General features: G+C 36.6%; 2 protein-coding genes across 2 annotated transcripts; one reads left to right on the top strand and one right to left on the bottom strand.

The window, feature by feature from the left end:
* Nucleotides 1-3863: 3863 nt before the first annotated feature.
* LOC116777935 (nucleoporin Nup188) lies at nt 3864-14014 on the bottom strand. Its single transcript, XM_032671751.2, has 16 exons — nt 13879-14014; nt 13425-13635; nt 12735-13339; nt 12014-12134; nt 11827-11940; nt 11459-11758; nt 10807-11309; nt 10317-10497; nt 9819-10083; nt 9257-9549; nt 8686-8997; nt 7178-8605; nt 6197-6405; nt 5255-5471; nt 4745-4951; nt 3864-4500 (listed from the first exon to the last, which is right to left on the bottom strand). Exons 1-16 carry the CDS (start codon nt 13887-13889, stop codon nt 3907-3909), a joined length of 5571 nt encoding a protein of 1856 aa, XP_032527642.2. The 5' UTR covers nt 13890-14014; the 3' UTR covers nt 3864-3906.
* Nucleotides 14015-14731: 717 nt separating this feature from the next.
* Nucleotides 14732-16295, top strand: LOC116778942 (adenylate kinase). Its single transcript, XM_061529727.1, has 3 exons — nt 14732-15031; nt 15208-15444; nt 15659-16295. The coding sequence occupies exons 1-3, from the start codon at nt 14930-14932 to the stop codon at nt 16046-16048; spliced, it is 729 nt and encodes a 242-aa protein (XP_061385711.1). The 5' UTR covers nt 14732-14929; the 3' UTR covers nt 16049-16295.
* The last annotated feature ends 1702 nt before the right edge of the window (nt 16296-17997 follow it).

Consider the following 17997-nt stretch of genomic DNA (forward strand, 5'->3'; position numbering starts at 1 on the left):
TTAGCAGGTTTTTAAAACCTATTAGCCAATCTATAAACTACATGAGTTTAAAAAAAAAGTATATTATTACTGTTGTAGACTCGTTTGCAAGTTTAGAAAAAAAAGGTTTCTTTAGTTCGGATAATGATATCTAAGACTTTCGCGAGTTTTATTCATTGAAATGAAATTTATATATTTTCGGATATACTACGCGGATTTTATCATTTTAAAACTACATAATCCCGAAGTTTCGGTTACTTTTCCGTAATCCGAAAATATGGATATTAGTTTCATTAAAAATTCCTTATTTCGGGTCCAAAATACTTATACGTATCTATCCACATTTTTATACGTATCTATCCACATAATATAACACTCAAACAAATATCCTTTTCCTTGTGAAACAAATTCCGCGGCTCATCTTTGACCCCATAAATAGTGCTTCTTGCAGTTCAAATATTTATTACTATATGCCTGCTTGACTTTTTTTTTTTGTTGACGGATTGAAAAATCCTCATGGAGCCCCGCCGCCCTCGGGGAAGGGCGAAGGGGACTGTCAGACTCTTACTGACTAAAAACCAACCCGTGTTCCTCATGTACCCATGTGTCAGAGGGGCCGGTATCGCCGAAGCATACGTCGCCACCCCCCGGACAGGTATTGACCCACCAGATGGTCAGGTGGGCCCCGTCACCCACACTGCGGCCGTCACCGCCTCGAAGCCTGCAGCTGTTTTCGGCCCACACGATGCCCCGAATCTGCCGTCCACAGGCCGCGCTCTACGGTGACCGGAATTCGGCCTCCCTTCGGCGCCCAATGCGTATGCTGCGGGAGGGGAGATATAAGGCAGGCTCTCTCTCTCTTTCCGCCACCTCCTTTGCGAGCATCACAGCCTCGGAAAAGGTGGCGACGGCACACCACCCTGACTCGCTCCCAACCATAGCATACACTACAGCTGGAAGCGAGAGATTTCCCACATCACCTACGGCCGCCACCAAGTCACGGCGCTGCTCGGCCCAAGCTGGGCACTCCGCCAACGTATGTAGCGCCGTGCGTATCGTTGCGGCCGTCACCACAATGGTGGCACTGGGACGGCTGCTCCCGGCCTATGCGACAAAGGTACTTCCCGAAACACCTGTTTCCGGTAAGTACCTGATGCTTGCTTGACTTTCCCGTAACCTTTGACATTTCATTTTGACCCGACAGGGAAAGCCTTGAGAATTGAGATATACGTAAATCTCAAGCAACTTTTTTTTAACCAATTTTATTGTCTGTTCTATATGTAACTAGCTTTTCTTTGTAAATATGTAAATTTGTTGCCCATTTACTAAATTACCACTCGTTTGCTCTCTTTTCCTAGCTTTTCCGTTGATAGTAAACAATTTCAGGCCTATTAGCCACGGTAATCACCTTGTCTGACGTTATTCTTTAACCCAGACTTGAACAGTTTCTTGCTTATTTTATTCCGTATTATTTTATTTTTATTCTGCTACTCGATCTCTAATAACATTATTTCAAAACTCTCCACTTCATCTCTTGATTTATAAGATTGGAAATGTGTCTTTCACAAGTTTTACATTTGTGTCAGACGGAAATATTTGTCTAGTTTGCTATTTTTAAAAGTCTACGTTTTCTTCTGGTCTTTTACAAATTCCGGTTAAATAATATTTTTCTTAGCTCCGCATCAGATAGAAATAATAATATAGCTCTTAGAGACCTAATTCTAAATTGGACTACGTACGTGGAAGTACTAATACCTATTTCCAGTTGAAAGAAAGTCCAAAAACCTTTAATTTATTGAAAGCCCGGCTTGTTGGAACTATGTCTAAAAGAATTAAAAATACATGAGATTAAATTGTGAGTTTTTTATTATAACCTCTTCCCATTTAGTAAAAGTATCAGAGCCTATAAAATCATTTTCATTTTTTGCATGAATTGCATGAATTAACCCGAATAGATAATTAAGAACATAGATTCTCAAAATAAACCCCGGATAGATTTAACGATATAATAAATCTAAACGAAGCTATAGTTTTTGGATTTACTGCGAGATTGTTTATAGCACTTTTCATCCGCAGCATTTATATTACAGCAACTGTCAACTCGTTTGCCAGTGATCGCTGTTTTATTTTATGTGTACTCACGAAATCACAGACGTTATTAACATAACTAATCATTTCTTCGCTCTAAATATATACACATAAAATAATTACGAAAGGTTGTACGCATGTACCCCAATATTCAAATCTGTTCTTAAAAATAAAATAAACTTGCTATGTCTTTTTGAAATAATATTTAAATTTGTGTGACTATTAAATATGTAAATAACATATTTAATAAAAACATGAAACAGTAAGCAATCATTGTAGAATATTATATACCTACTCTAAGCAACAAATCCATTACCGTTTGGGTATAGACTCTTAAAGAATGTTTTTAAGATATTGCTTTACATAAAATATATACTAAGAAAGATCGTTAATTTTAGTCACCATTATAAAGGGCCATTAAAAAAACATTAATATTTAATATTAATTTTATGATATTTTTTATGAATAGCACCACAATAACCGCATATTTATTTAAGATAACTTATTAAAAATTTATTTTAAATTCTATAATAATTATTATTATCATAATAGAATCACATCAATGTATAATAAGTTGCTAACACACACAAAGGAGTTCACGGCGCCGCTACCCGCGAAAAAAGGTCGTCTTTTCTTGTATAGTCTACGACTGCACAGGCTTTTATAAAACTTATGAGTTATTATAACAATTTCATTCTTTGTATTCAATTAAGAAAATAAATAAAAGAGGTATATTTCTAAAGGGTGCGTCTCACAGTCAACCAGGGGTTTCAGGAAAACTACGAAACCTACTTAGACGTTTATTATTTAAAAAAAATATACATAATTAAAACTTATGTCCTATACCTACCTACCTAAGACTACATTATTGCCGCCGAAGACAGGAAAGCAATCTTATCTCATTTCTTGTGTGGTATCAGAAATCTAGTTTACATGGCCAGGTGTTCGTTTCACGGAGGCAACAATTCTACTCGTCATATATTTTATCTATACCACGGTGTTGAACTGGCGATGATCGTTAAATTTTCAATAAATTGCGCGTACGTAAATACACTCTTGGATCGGGACAATTGTCAAGTCAGTCACATGACAGATGTTGTTGGTGTTTTAGCGGAAAAAAAATTACACTATTTTCGTATATTTTCTTAAGGTAAATACTAGTACATATTTCTAAAGAAAATAATTTTCTTGTGAAGATCAAGAGTCGATCTTCAAAATAAAAAATCTGATTTTTTAAAATCCCTATTAATAAACTATGTATTCATTTTATCTAAATCCTTACACAACTTATCATATCAATTTGTCGTTTATCTACAGAAATATATAATTTTTTATGTCATTTTATAATCATATAAAATGTAACAGCTGTAGGGTAGATCGAGGTAGGTACTTAAATATACAATTGTTTTTCTTTTTGATTAAACTTAACTATTTTATCATATAAATATGATAAATGTCTTATACCTTTATCAATACTGTTCATTATAATGGATAGGATTTCCTACCGGTTGTTCTTGATCTACCACTGCTAAATTGTGTAAATGAATTTCTGTATTTACACCTTCTGAATTAGCAACAGTTACTTTTGTTCCATTAAACCCCGCGGTGTCGGCAGCTAGTGTAAAAGATTTCATACTACGTAAAACTTAAAGCACTCTATATTTTTTTGCTTTTCAGATCAATATTTGTAATTTTCATAACATATCTAATATTAATAGATCAATGTTAAAAGCAAGGTCACTGTTTCCAAACCACACAGTTTACACAAATAAAAATCCGAGTAGAAAAAGAGCACAAAAATTGAAAAGATTTATTGAACGCTTACAAATTATCACAAAGTTACAGCTCGCTCTGACAGATGTAAAGGAATACTATGGACATGAAATGAAAATAATCTTCATCATTATTGATTTGGACATCGGTCAAGTTGGAGTACACGGGATCGGTTTCCTGGAGGGAGCTGGTCAAGGAGTCATCGCTCCTCGTAGTTTCGGCCCAGGACACGCGCTTAGAACTTCTCGAAGTATCTTTCTTCTTGTCAGACGTCGGAGTGGAGTGAGACACGGGCGATGGAGGTTCCTTCGTAGGAGTTTGGGCACACTTGTCCAAATAATGCTTCCGGAGGATGTACTCCCTCATCGAGTCGTGGGTGGATCTCTTCGGCGGCGGCGGAGGCGGCAGGGACGTGTCTTCAACATAGAGACACGGATCTCTAACTTTCCTGACCTCTTCGATCCTCTTGACCTCCTCATCGTTGGCCGCGAGAGGCCACGCCCCTAGCTTGTTCCGTACGAGATGTGGTCGCGTGTGAGCCGCGCACAGGATCCGCTTGCGAACGAAATCGTGGAAGACCGTCAGCTCGGAGGCCAGCTCTCGGCGGACGAGTTGCTTGTGCCGTCCGGGAACGTTAGGGTCGCGGACAGCTAACAGAGCCTGCCATTACGAAAATATATATAACATTAAAAACTGTGACTGTATATTTACGGCTACATAGAATTGACGATAAAAAAACATTCAGCAACAATACCGAGAGAAAGAACATTTTTATTGAAAAGAAGAGGGCTTTTTATATTCTAATTATTTATTTACTTTATTATGTTAAAAAATGCAACTTGAAGCGAGAACACGTCCCTCTTAATAGCGGATCCGCACCATACTATACATGGTGACATTGTACCTGTGAGGCGAGCAACGTGACAGTGGCCTCTAGCGCTCCGGCGACCAGTCTCTCGCTGGTGGCGGGCAGAGCACTTGCCGCGGACGAGATGCTGCCAGCTGACTCGCTGCGGGCCGCGCGACGGTCGGCAGGACTGCCGGCACACGAGCACGCGCGCCGACGACCTCGGGGAGAACGAGCGCCCCCACCCTCCTCCGACTGATACACCTGGGGTAGAGGGAGGGGGGAGATTTACATATATACGTATCTCTCAGTTTACCTTTAGCGCAAATTATTTTATATGATGAATCTTGTAGTAAATATGAAAACCATAGCTCAAATGTGTACAGCGAAAATGTTAGATATCATTAACAACCTATATTTATTTATACAAATAATAATTGACCATGCCGTTTTAGTTCCTTGGCTTTTTTAATTGTTGAGTCGGCACCTGAAGTAGCAAACATTACTATAAACCCGTTACCTTTTCTTATAAACACGACGATACAAACGTGTGTTTGTAATACGTACATGATTCAATGATTTCGTGAGCAAACAGATAGCCGAGAGAATGGTCCCGAAGGTGAGCTGAGGGAATTGCTCGTGGGAGATTTTTGGGGCTCCGAAATGCAGCTCGACGACCGGCTGCCAGCGCTCGAGGTCCATCACAGGGTCGGCGAGGAGCGACAACAGGTCGGGGCTGAACGCGAGGAGGCACAGAGTCGCCATGTGGAGGATCTCCAGCACTCTGGAACATTAGCGCACTCATACAGGTATACTCGAAGGGAACATAATTATTAGGTAAACATATTTGACAAAATAATGAGAGCTATAATTAATATATCTATACAACACTTTTTATTTTTTGTAGAGGTAGAGTAAAACTTCCCACCGCGACCTTGTTCGACGAGCCATGTAACGTAATAACTCATCATATCACCGGCCCTCACCGCACTGGGCTCTCAGAGCAATAACTGATCGTCACAGCTCATCTCCTTTATTTTCTCCTTAAAATATTAGGGTAAGGTATTATACTCGGTTGTCGCGACTTTGGTTAACAAGGACTGGATCCGAGTTGGTCAGACCATTCAGCGTGTTGTAACAATATGCCATCACCTCTATGTATGATCAAACTTAACAGCGCTAGAAGTAGATTAAGATTCAGGGTCGAAGGCATGGTCATAGGCTACATCAGCGAAATACGAGCGCCGATAATACTTTGCAGTCTTCTGAATAATCTACTTCCTTGTTTGGATGGGAGCTATGGTGCCAAAGCCACTCGCAAAAGTGGATTCGTGACCCTCACTATCGATCGTCTAAGCGTCCTTTGTTGATCACCAGAACGTGTGGGGTGGTGGGACAGTGGTTGTGATGGGTAGCTCATATATGTTTGGGAGAAGCTTTTTTTTTGTAATTGAGTTGGATTATAATATATAATATTGTCAATGATCTGTCTGTCGATAAATACAATACCTGTGGAGGTGTGCTGGCGCGTCTTCGTTGTTTGCGATCGTTGAGGGGTGTGGGGTCATTAAGGGGTGTGGGGTGAGTGAAGAGTGTAAGGGGGTCGGGGTCGCTGCGACCTGAGGGGTCAGAGAGGGGTGTGGGGTTGCGGGGTCGGGCGGGCGACGAGCTCGTAAGAGTAACATAACGCACTGCTGCAGACACGCACTAGTGCTGCGCTGTGAACAAAAAATATATTCCTCATTTAAATACACTATTATTAATAAATTATATCGCGTAGAGAAGCTTTTAATAAGTTATATGTCAACGAAATCTTGCGAATGTGCAACATACGTCGCTAAAGAGATGACCGTTTGCATAATATTAGGATTATATATACATTGTGGGAGCAAACATTATGCGAATAAAAAGAGCCTTATGAAACTTGTTTGAAAACAAAAACCCCTTGCTGTTACTGAATACGGAAGACTTTACTAGGATACCACTTTTAAAAATACACGGTTATACGATTACCATTAAAAAGACTATGTATTTGACATTTCAGCATGTTTCTCTAAAAATAAGCAAAAATATCGCATAAGGGGCTCATTATGAGCGGCATTCAATCTACGAGTTATTTGGTAAATAAATAACTTTTAAAAACTACTGTTACTGATCAGAGCCGGCAAGCATCTCAAACCAGGAGACCTGTTTTTACCATACTATAATAAAGCATTATATACTGCAAACAAAATGGCGGCCATTAGAGCCCGCGCACACAGAGGGCGCCGCGGTCAGACTGACCTTTGTGTGCGTTGTTGGTATAGACTCGGTATATTCTAATGAACGCTGAACGCGGAACTCGGGACTCCTGACCGCTCTCTGTGTGCGGGGCTCTTAATTCGTAATATTTATTATGTTACACTACCCGACAATAGATTATTGTAAACAAATATATCCCATGACATATTATACTAATAAGATTATAAATATCAAACTGTTATTGCTCACCATAATTCCGATCAAAGAATTCATATTTTCAATACGCCATCTATTTTCAAATTTCACCAACTGGACAACAAGGTTCAGTGTGGAGGCGCACAAGTTCAGGGCGTCTAGGTCGTTGACCTGACGCGGCAGAAGCACCGCTTCTACCAAGTGCTCGAGATGAACTCCCACGAAGGTGATGGCGTCTCCCGCGAAGAACTGGCCGTGCTTCATCAACGTCATCGATATGAAATCCAAGCTATACCCGTACACTCGCCACCACTCCTGGACCTTCCAGCCGGCCGGCCCGTTGCTGTTGGTATTGCTCTCTATCCTCGGTGGCAGCAACTGCATCCAAAGGAATTGGTCTACGTCGCTCATGAGCAAGTCCTTGGAGAAAGGTCCCCTCGAATACGAGGTTAAACACCTCAGCGCCGCCAGTGACGTTTGATAGTGACGCCTGTTTTGTAAACAAATCTGTAAACAACACAGCAGCTTGTTTACAAACTTCGTCGATTGAAACCATTGCGAGAGTCCCGTGAACATGTCGTCGTACAAGTCCAGACACTGTTCCAGCATCGCCAGGGAGAGGACGATGGGTGGTATTTCGTGCGACTGGTCGTCACTTTTGGCTTCATCTTTTTTATTATCCCTTACGTCATCCAACAGCTTTTCCAGCTCCAGGCTGTTTATGTTCGTCACCGACCGTATGATGCTCTGTGCGATGACGCTGTTCGCTTTGATCTCATAGTCGAGACTGCTGATGGCGACAGTCCCTATGGATAATATCGCGCGGATGGCTCGGGGATGTAGACATTCATAGACAATGGCGGTGTTCGTGAGCAGATTATCGACTTGCTTCGCGCTGGTCTTACGGTTATCGAAGCAGTCGTCTTTCCAATTGGCCAGCATTATGACGTACAGCTCAGCTAAAATGACGACTAATCTTCCGTCTTTCAGATCGTCCAATTCGTTCAACAGAGCGTTCATGCAGGGCGCCACCATTTTCGCCTTGTGAGCGATATTCAGGCTGATTGGTAGACATTTGCAGAAAATTGTAGTGAAATCCTTCCACGAAGTGAGAAGTCCGAGCCACACGGGGACTTTGTCCACCAACTCCTGCTCGTCGAACCTTCCCTTGAAAGAAAATATGTAGTCTATCCAGATGTCCAAGTGCCTTTTATTGGTGTCAAAGAACTGCTCTAGCATTTCTCTTAAGTTCGCTTCGAGTTTTCCTCGAGACGCGAAAAGTTCTATGCCGAGCACGTTGAATATTTGAGCATAAGTCCGTAGCCCCGGCTGTATTTCGCTGAACAGAGGACTGGTCATATGCTCCCAAAACTTCGGATGTTCTCTTAATTTCTTGACAAGAATTTGCATATTATTTTTCCAAATCGCATGAAACAAAGCCATCATGCACGCTAACAGGGGACTGTGGAGTAACTTAGCGTCCTGCAAAAATAACGGAAAGTAAAATAATGGGTTTCAAATTGAATTACACATATTCCGTTTTTTGGGTAAACAATACTCACAGCTTTGACTGTACCCAGATAATCAGCCATGTAGCCTAAAATGCCCTCGAAGCTCTCATCCGTAATGGGCTTATCTTTAGTTTCCGTTTCCTTTTTGTCCTTATTTTCTTCACCGTCATTGGTCTTCTCGTAGTTCATCATGAAGAAGGCCTCGGTGAGCCCCGGTTGTTTTCCTATACACGTCGCTACGAATTCTAAGATAGAAATCTTCAGTTCGAGTGTTTCATACTCGTCCCTCAACCTGTCTAGGAACATAACCCTCACGTGGTAAGCGGTCATGTCCAACGACGCGAACAAAGACATTTGGAAGCCCTGCGAAAGGAATATTGTTAGGAATTAAACTTATATTCTCAATTTTAACTTAAATTTTACATCATTATTATTATTATTATAAACCGGTGCCCCAAATTGATGTTTTTAGGACATGAAATTTCTAAATCATTAAAAATTAATATAATACTTTTTGGATATATTCTTATAAAATACCAATATATAGGTGTCTTGTCGTTAAACGTAGTAAAAAAATGATTTACGTGATATTTCAAACAATGAATACATTTATAAAACTTACATCAGCGAATCTCTTCAACAGCCGGCAGCTCAACACGGACAGGCTTTTGTTGAAGGCGTGGTTGATGTAACTGGTGACCTTGGGCACTACTTTGAGTTCGTCTTTATGTTTGTTCTGAGCGAATATCAAATGTTCTATAGGAGTGACGTCACTCTCAGCGCTCACTAACGTCTTCTGCTTCAGCGCGAACATCACGATGGCGATACACCTCTGAAGAGTGAACGTGTACTGGTAGCTCGGACCGGATATCCAATTCGTGTCGTTTTGAATTTGTCGCTCCAAACGCTCGTTGCCTACAAAACAAAAAAAAAACAAAAATTTTGAGAGACCTGTGATAATATTATATAAATATTGTCTATATTTTTTTGGTGTAAGTAATAGTTGGGTTATTTGCTGATATGGATTTGGTGTGAACATTTTATATTAATTAGAAATCATTAGGGATTTGCAATCAAAGAGTACTTTTTCATATATATCTATGAGATCATTTCTATGATAACCTTTATAAAATAGGTATATTTTTTTTATCCAAAGCTAATTTTTAGTTAATGAAATATCATACCGATGGAAACTATCTTTAGTAATTCCAAAGCGTTCTCGGTGTGTGTGAGACTATAAACACACGTCTGTCTCAGCAACATGACGCTGGGTTTCGTTCCCGTGTTTTGTAGTATTAGAGTCAGGAATTTGGCGCATTTTTGTATGAGGGTTCTTCTTTCACTGGTGTTGACGTATCTCCAGCCGCTAACGTTGGGGAACACTTCGCGACAGATGACCACCAGACCAGGTAGAATGATCTCCAGTATTATACGGTCGTCCTCAGATGCCTGTAATTTAGTTGATAATTTTTATTAAGGCAATAAAAGATCTTTCACAGAACAGAAGAAACAACTAGTGATGACGTAGTGAATGATGAGAATTAAATTTAATTTGTTCAAATGTTTATTAATATCTTGAAGTACGTTCAAAACGAGTAACATTATATATGACCTATTCTCCAATTTTTCCGTAATTTTTCTAGTGTTAAAGGAAATATATTTTCATTTAAACGTTTAATCACCTCATGAAAAGCACAGAGCATATCAATGTAGGCGCCCAAGAAGCTATATGTTCCTGTGGGTTGTTCCATAGTGATCAAGTAGGAACCAACAGCTGCTGAATCTAAAGACGTTCCTGAGGAATACTGCTCGGCAGATAGCTGGGAATTTGTTAGGCGAGGTAATAGACCCGTATTGATAAGTCTGAAACACAAACATGCATACATTGATATATGATTTCAATGAAGCGTTGCTTCCCTGTAATTATTAAAACGTTTAGTTTTTCAATGATCATATGAATTTTATTGTTGAGTCATTTTTTTGAACATGAAGGTTATATAGCTTCAAGCGTCTTAGCTGAAAAAACAAATAAGGTTTTACTAAGGAATCAAATTGATAACAATATTGTGTTAGTCCAACACATCAATGAGGACTGTTATTATTATTACTATGTTTGAAAAATTCCTAATGATGAATGTAGTGCCCGGTCTGAATGATGACTAGCGTTCTCACCTCAAATGAACTTCTTTAGGAAATACTGGTACTATAGATGTACAAACGTGGAGACATTCCACCAGGAGAGGCAGCGGCGGCGCCTCTGATCTCATGAATCTAACCAAAACATCGAACACTCCTTCGCTTGGCGCAACTAGATTTTTGGGAATTTCTTTACTGCCGGCCAATGTGTTTAAAACGGCTCTCAAAACCTTCGTTCCTTCGTACACGCGTTCCAATGTGACATTAATGTTCTGGTGGCTCTGTTTCCGGTCCAAAGCCTTTTCTATTTCGTTGTTGAATATCGTCCAGTACGAGTACGGTGTCCGGAAATGTATCATGGTGTTGTCTTTCCTCTCCATGATGGTAGCCTTTGAGCCCGTGTCTATTCTGTACGTCTGGTTTCCTAGAGGATAATACTCCCGACCGATGATCGCATCGTCAGCTTGCAACATTATGGGTAACTCGTTGGGTTTGAAGATCTCGGTGTACACAGGCAGATTTTTGAGTTCCGCTATTAACTGGAATGGAACATTTTGTTATACTAATTATTATAATTACACCACAATTCTTGCATTGAACTTCTCTCAAATGTATTCATAAAAAAAAATTCTTATATTAGAATATATTATTAAGAAAAGCATTGATTGTATTATAACATTGTACTAACATTTCTAACACTATCCTTCCCAGCTTCAGCCAGTCCCGCTGACAAAATGGATAGAGCGCTGAAATTATATGGAAAGTACTCTAAAGCGGTGTTCCATACTGATATAACGCCAAACACATCTTCCTTTTGATTCAACATCCAGAACTGTTCAGCGATGACCGGAGTTCTCAAGAGGTCGGAACACAAACTCATAATACCGGGCTGGTGACTCAATGTGCCGTCCCCATCGAACTTATCGCACAGCTCATTCAATAGTTGGAATATTCTCAAACGGAATATCAAAGCACATTTGGATCCGTCCTGAAAACGAATATAAATTAATACACATATTAGTAATAAATTATTAGTGCATATTAGTGTATACTTACAGAAAAAACCGAATTGTTCAACATCTGTTTAACGAACTCGAATACTCTCATCTTGAGAGCCGTGGAACCGTAGTTATGGTATTGAGTTTCAAATAACTTTGCATGTGATTCACTCTGCAATAATAAGTAGTAGGTATAGTTAGCGATGGTGTCACACACCACCGAATATTGAATTCATTTTATATACCTGCAAAGTGAACATCATCCAAGTGATCAACATAAGGCTATGTTCCACACTGGGCTCCAATTTTGTCAACTCACATTCTACCCTTTCCTTTGTCTTATCTATCCATGATGATTTGTTCTTGCTGTAAAATAAATTAGTGTTAATTAGAAATACTTAGAAATATCCCATGCAATTGTTGTGGATTAGTTATACTTGGTCGGTAGTCTTAAATAATAATATGGTGAAGTATAATGTAGGTAATGAGATCTAAGATTTTCGCGAGTATTCATTTAAATGAAACTAGTGTTATTCGGATTTACTACGCGGATATTATTATTTAAAAACTACATAGTCCCGACGTTTCGGTTACTTTGCAGCAACTGTGATCATGGGCAGACGAGGTGTCTGTGTCCCGAAACATCGGGATTATGTAGTTTTTAAATAATAAAATCCGCGTAGTAAATCCGAATAACACTAGTTTCATTTATAATGTAGGTAGATCATTTTTTTATATTAAGTCCGTCATTCATTCTTGCTACTTAGCACAGTGCATATATGACAAATCAAACATTAATCTAAATACAACATGAAAATTCAATGTTTAATCATGCATTAGCTTACTAATAGACAATGTCAGATTAAAGACGATGTTGAATTAGACAGTGGCAGGATTACGAGGGACCACTGCTGGGACTTGGATTGACTTGTTATACAATAGAGTATTATCATGAGATTAACTTACATTTTAGCTCCATTAATAATTACTGTAAATAAACTGACTTCCATATACATAACTCTCAAGCATGCTTCCCGGTGACTTTCATCGATTACATCGTTGTAACCTTGATTTTTTGCAAAGTTGTGTTTTCTAAACAATTTGAATAAATCTATGAATTCTGTCTCTGTAATAGAGTGCTCATTGGCTATAAGCTGAATGATCTGTAGGATGACCAGTTGTTCCTTTAAGTTATATTGGGCCCAGTCTTGTCTTATGGTGTCATTGCCAAAATCATTCTGAATTCTTCTAGGAGGAGGTGATGCTGATAAAACCTTTTCGAATTGTGAAATTAGAGAGGTTTTTAAGTTATCAATACCGATAGTGTCAATTATTTTCTTGAAAACTTCATGGTATTTGTGATTTTGATCACTCTTGAATTCAACAATGTTCTGCAGAAGCTTAAGAAGGAATAATCGCTCTGAATAATAAAAGTTCCATGCATTCGGAAGTAGGAATGCTGGTCTTGTATCCACAAATGCTACATTTTTTAATGCGTTAGCAGGAGTACCGTATGATATATCACACAGATAATGCTTCAGAATTTCCCATATTTGAAATGAATCAACATCCTAGAAATAAAATATTTATTTAATTTGTATAGAATTTCAGAAGTCAGTTCTCAGAATATACTGTTAAGAAAACTAATAAACTTACAATATAGTTCTGTAGTGTTTGCACTATACTTAGGAGCTTAGTTTGTTTAGGCTGCTTAGCTTGGAGTTGTGAAAAAGTTTCAGTCTTGTGTGGTTTGTAACTGGCTAGCCCCTGACCCAAGGCTTCCAAAACATTTTTGTTCAAAACTAATGTGAGTTCTTCTTTTGTAAGGGTCTGTGATGACACCCAGCGCCATAACTGCTTCCAATGTCTTCAAAAATAAAACATCATAGTAGTTATTATAAATATTTAGGCTAACACTAACAAACTATAAATGTTGAGTTAATGGTCGCGAACTCTTCACAAAATTTTAATATTGGTCTAGTCTAGTAAAAGAAATAACGTAACTCAAAATTTAAATATGGATTTGAGTTGTTGTATGAAAATAAATATTGGTAAGGAAAAGAAATTCGCAAATTATTAGTAAACACAAAGGAATTTTATTATTACTTACATTGTTTCCATGTCATGGGTTGAGGGAATAAGCTATAATTCAATGAATAAATATAAATATTATTTACCGCCAGTTGACATTTTAAGGTTATAATAACAGACAACTGTATTAACTTTGAATCATGTGTCAACTTTATATCACAGATTATAAAAGCGAAAATAAATAAAACTATCGTATGAGCCCAATTTGCATAGAAAAAACAAAAAAAAAATATATAAATACCGTTTTATTATATTATTGACGATGTTGAAAAACTTATGTAAAAAATCAATTGGTTTTCATATTTGGTTATACCAACAACTGATCAATCTTAGTTAAAATATAATAAAATAACAACAATATCAAGTACACCTTAATTTAATTATAAGTAATATATTACATTTCCCAATTTTCTTCGGAAAATTGCATATTTTCAAGATTGATTTGAAAATTGAGATTGTATTAAATTATTTGTTTTTAAACGTCATCGAGTCTTTTATTTTTTTGTATATATTTGGACTACCTGCCAAATCTATTCTAAAATAAATTAGCTAATAGGAAACCACTTACGACACAGGGAACAAAAAGGTGTATTAATCTGTTATTAAAGTAACATTTTGTTAAGTATTCTGTTCGTTTTATATAACGAAGCAAACTTTTATTACTGTTTATATCTTGAAAAAAATATGCAATTCATAATACCATATAGTCAAAGTAAAGTACATTAAAAATTTAAAAAATGTAGTTATAATTTGGTTGGATTATTTATTTAAAGAGTGTTTCGAGATTAGTATATTTCTAATAAACCGACGATTTTTTTTAATACCGCCATCCCCGACTGACAACGTCATTAATTTTAAATGGTAAATTTGCATTCTGACTTGACATACGTTATCAAGTTTAATATCAATTTCATTTAACCACATGTCGACGTATAATTGTTTGGTGCTTCTGAATTAAATGATATTTTTACATTATAAAACCATCTTAAATTAAACTATTGCCTCTATAAAATAACAGTTATAAGTGATTTACAAATTCTTTTATTCAAGTACGTACAAATATTGCAACTATGGCACCTTCAGTCCCAGAAGTGAACTATATGCCTAAAGATGACCCTATCGGTATCAGAGCAGTGTTACTCGGACCTCCCGGTTCTGGCAAGGGCACTCAAGTAGGTGAATTTGTAGTCTATTATTTACGATTTAAAGTTGTATTTTGATTAATCTAGTAATGTTCTGACCTCTTTATGTTTTTAATGAATCCTTAAAGTTATCTCTGTTATGTAATATTAATATAATATACATAATAAGATTTAAGGAATGATTAACAAATAAACTTGTAATGCAGGCTCCATTGCTCAAGAAGAAATTCTGTGTATGTCATTTATCGACTGGGGATATGTTACGAGCGGAAGTAGCATCAGGCTCCGAGCTAGGTCGTCGACTGAAGCAAGTTATGGATGAAGGAAAACTGGTGTCGGATGAAATGGTTGTTGACATGATTGATAAGAATCTTGATAAACCTGAATGTAAGCATGGCTTCCTGTTAGATGGATTCCCTAGAACAGTGCCACAAGCTGAAAAGGTATGTTCAAAGATGATCAGCAGTTTATTTATTCTTTAATACTAGTCAGTTAAAATATAAATGGGGCTGAAAGGTGGTCATGTTAATGTTAGCTCTGTGCTGTTTTTGATTATTGTTATTAATAAGTCAAACAGATTTTTTAAGATTTTAAAAGCATTCCTTTATATTTACATTAAATGCATTGTATTCATATATGTTTTATTGATATTTTCAGCTTGATGATCTCTTGGCTAAAAGGAAATCAGCTCTTGATTGTGTTATTGAGTTCAATATTGAAGATAGCTTGCTAGTCCGTAGAGTCACCGGACGATTAATTCATCCAGCAAGTGGTCGCAGCTATCACGAGGAGTTCCATCCTCCTAAGAAAGCTATGACGGATGATGAGACCGGCGAACCTCTGATACGGAGGTCAGATGATAACGTTAAAGCCTTGCAGAAGAGATTAGCTACATATCACAACCAAACGGTACCTCTCATTGATTATTATATGAGGAAAGGTCTGCATTATAGGATAGACGCCTCAAAGTCCGCTGAAACAGTGTTCGATAAAATCGACAACATTTTTAAAACTCAGATCTTTGGAAGAGCAAGATCAGCAAAATAATTTACAATAAGAAAAAGTTCTTGTACTAAATGATTTTATCATATTTTTTACACTATGCCCTTGTTCTGGTTTCGGTGATGGCTGTCCTCGAGAATATTTTGTACTGTAAATAAAACATTCTACAATTTTATAACTTGTAACCTATAGAACTAGAGAAATGATTTGATGAAATAAACAATAAGGAATAACAACCATCATGTACAATCTTAAAATTGTGTAAAAAAAATAAAGTATAAGTTGAATTCTTGGGAATTGTTTTTAATATACCACCTTCATTTAATAATATTATCGAGTTTGATAAAAACTAATAATCTATAAAACGAAATATATACAATATAATAATGTCTCAGTAATATAATCATTTAAGGGTGATTTGTAAAGTTAAATACATACATGTGATTAAACATATTTATTGGAAAAAAAATTATAGATACAAATATACATAAGACAGGATATAAGTCTTCACCTAAGTAGGTGTAGGTTTTATAAGCTCAGAGACGACATTGGCATAATAGTTTCAACATGAACTTTAAAAATGGAACACTTCTAAATAGAAATAAAATACATTTATAAACAGCTGTTATAATACTTATGTTGTTTATAATAAGTTGTTCATTAAATCAATAAGAAGTGAGGTTCATATCAAGAATACAATACAGTTACACACTCGATAAAAGTTTTGTGTCTTACATTAATGCATTGCTAATTATATGTTTAATTAAATTGGTAACATTTTCTCCAAAAGTCTATAGTTATAGACCATAGGGTAGTGATTGTAATATATTAAAATAATATTTTTATTTTTTATACAGTCAGCTTCACTAAAACTACATACTTTTACCTGCGCTGATAATCATTTTGTAATTTATACTCTGTGCAATTACAGATAACCTGGATAAACTTATTTTGTTTATGAATATGATAAAAAAAATTCATGACGTCAATACCCAAGTTTAAACTTTTCCTTATTAAAATGTATAAAAAAGTGAACTTATGAAAAAAAAAATTATATTTATATATATATAATTTTTACTATAATAATTCTTTGAAGTAAATTTACCTTTGACGTTAATTATTGTTTAGGAGCCAACATATATAGCTTCGTACGTTTGTGATGATTTAAAATTAGAAAAACAAAACAAGCCGATATTCTTCTACAAAGATATTAATTTCAAAATGTTGATTTTTAATTAAGAGCTAATACTCTTCTCTTAATTCGAATATAACGAATGAACAACTCTATGAAGTTCAGTCGCGCAATCAGATGATCCTTAAAAAGACCGTCTAACATGTTTGACACAGTTTTGTATCGTACGTGAACAGACCAGTATGCTTCGTCAAGTCCACATAAGAGACGTTAATAGTTTTTCATTCATAATAAAGTATAAACACAGGTTATTGAATGAGATATGAGGAATGCTTCGTATGTAGTGTGACCGTGCAAACTTGGACTATGAATAATGTAGGTAAGCCCACCCCAAGTATTCATCGTTACACTAAATAGTGCATACAACCCGGTAACACTACACAGTGCATACGAGCCGATAAGATTAAATTTGATAAAATTAAAATCAATAATTGCAGTAAAAAAATTCTCTTCTATTTTGTTATCTAGAATCTAATTTCATTGCCAGCAATAACATTGAAACTCACTTCTGAACGCCATATGTTATAATAGTATCTCGTCTCTAATCTCAGCCTACCATCTAATTATTACTATAATATAATTAATAACCTATTATCATAATAATAATGTTTTGTAATTTTCGTAGTGTCTGTGTCGGATTATTTCTTTTAATGTATAAAATAAGGTTTAAGCGTAATATTTACCTATTTTCTACCGTCTATGGAAATTTTTGTCAAACTATTTTATTTTCATATATATTTACTAAATATCATCGAATACAATTTAAATGTCTAAACATTATAATTATTACATACACTTTGAG

This window comes from Danaus plexippus, chromosome 6 (assembly GCF_018135715.1).
Source record: "Danaus plexippus chromosome 6, MEX_DaPlex, whole genome shotgun sequence".
NCBI classification, from domain to species: Eukaryota; Metazoa; Arthropoda; class Insecta; order Lepidoptera; family Nymphalidae; genus Danaus; species Danaus plexippus.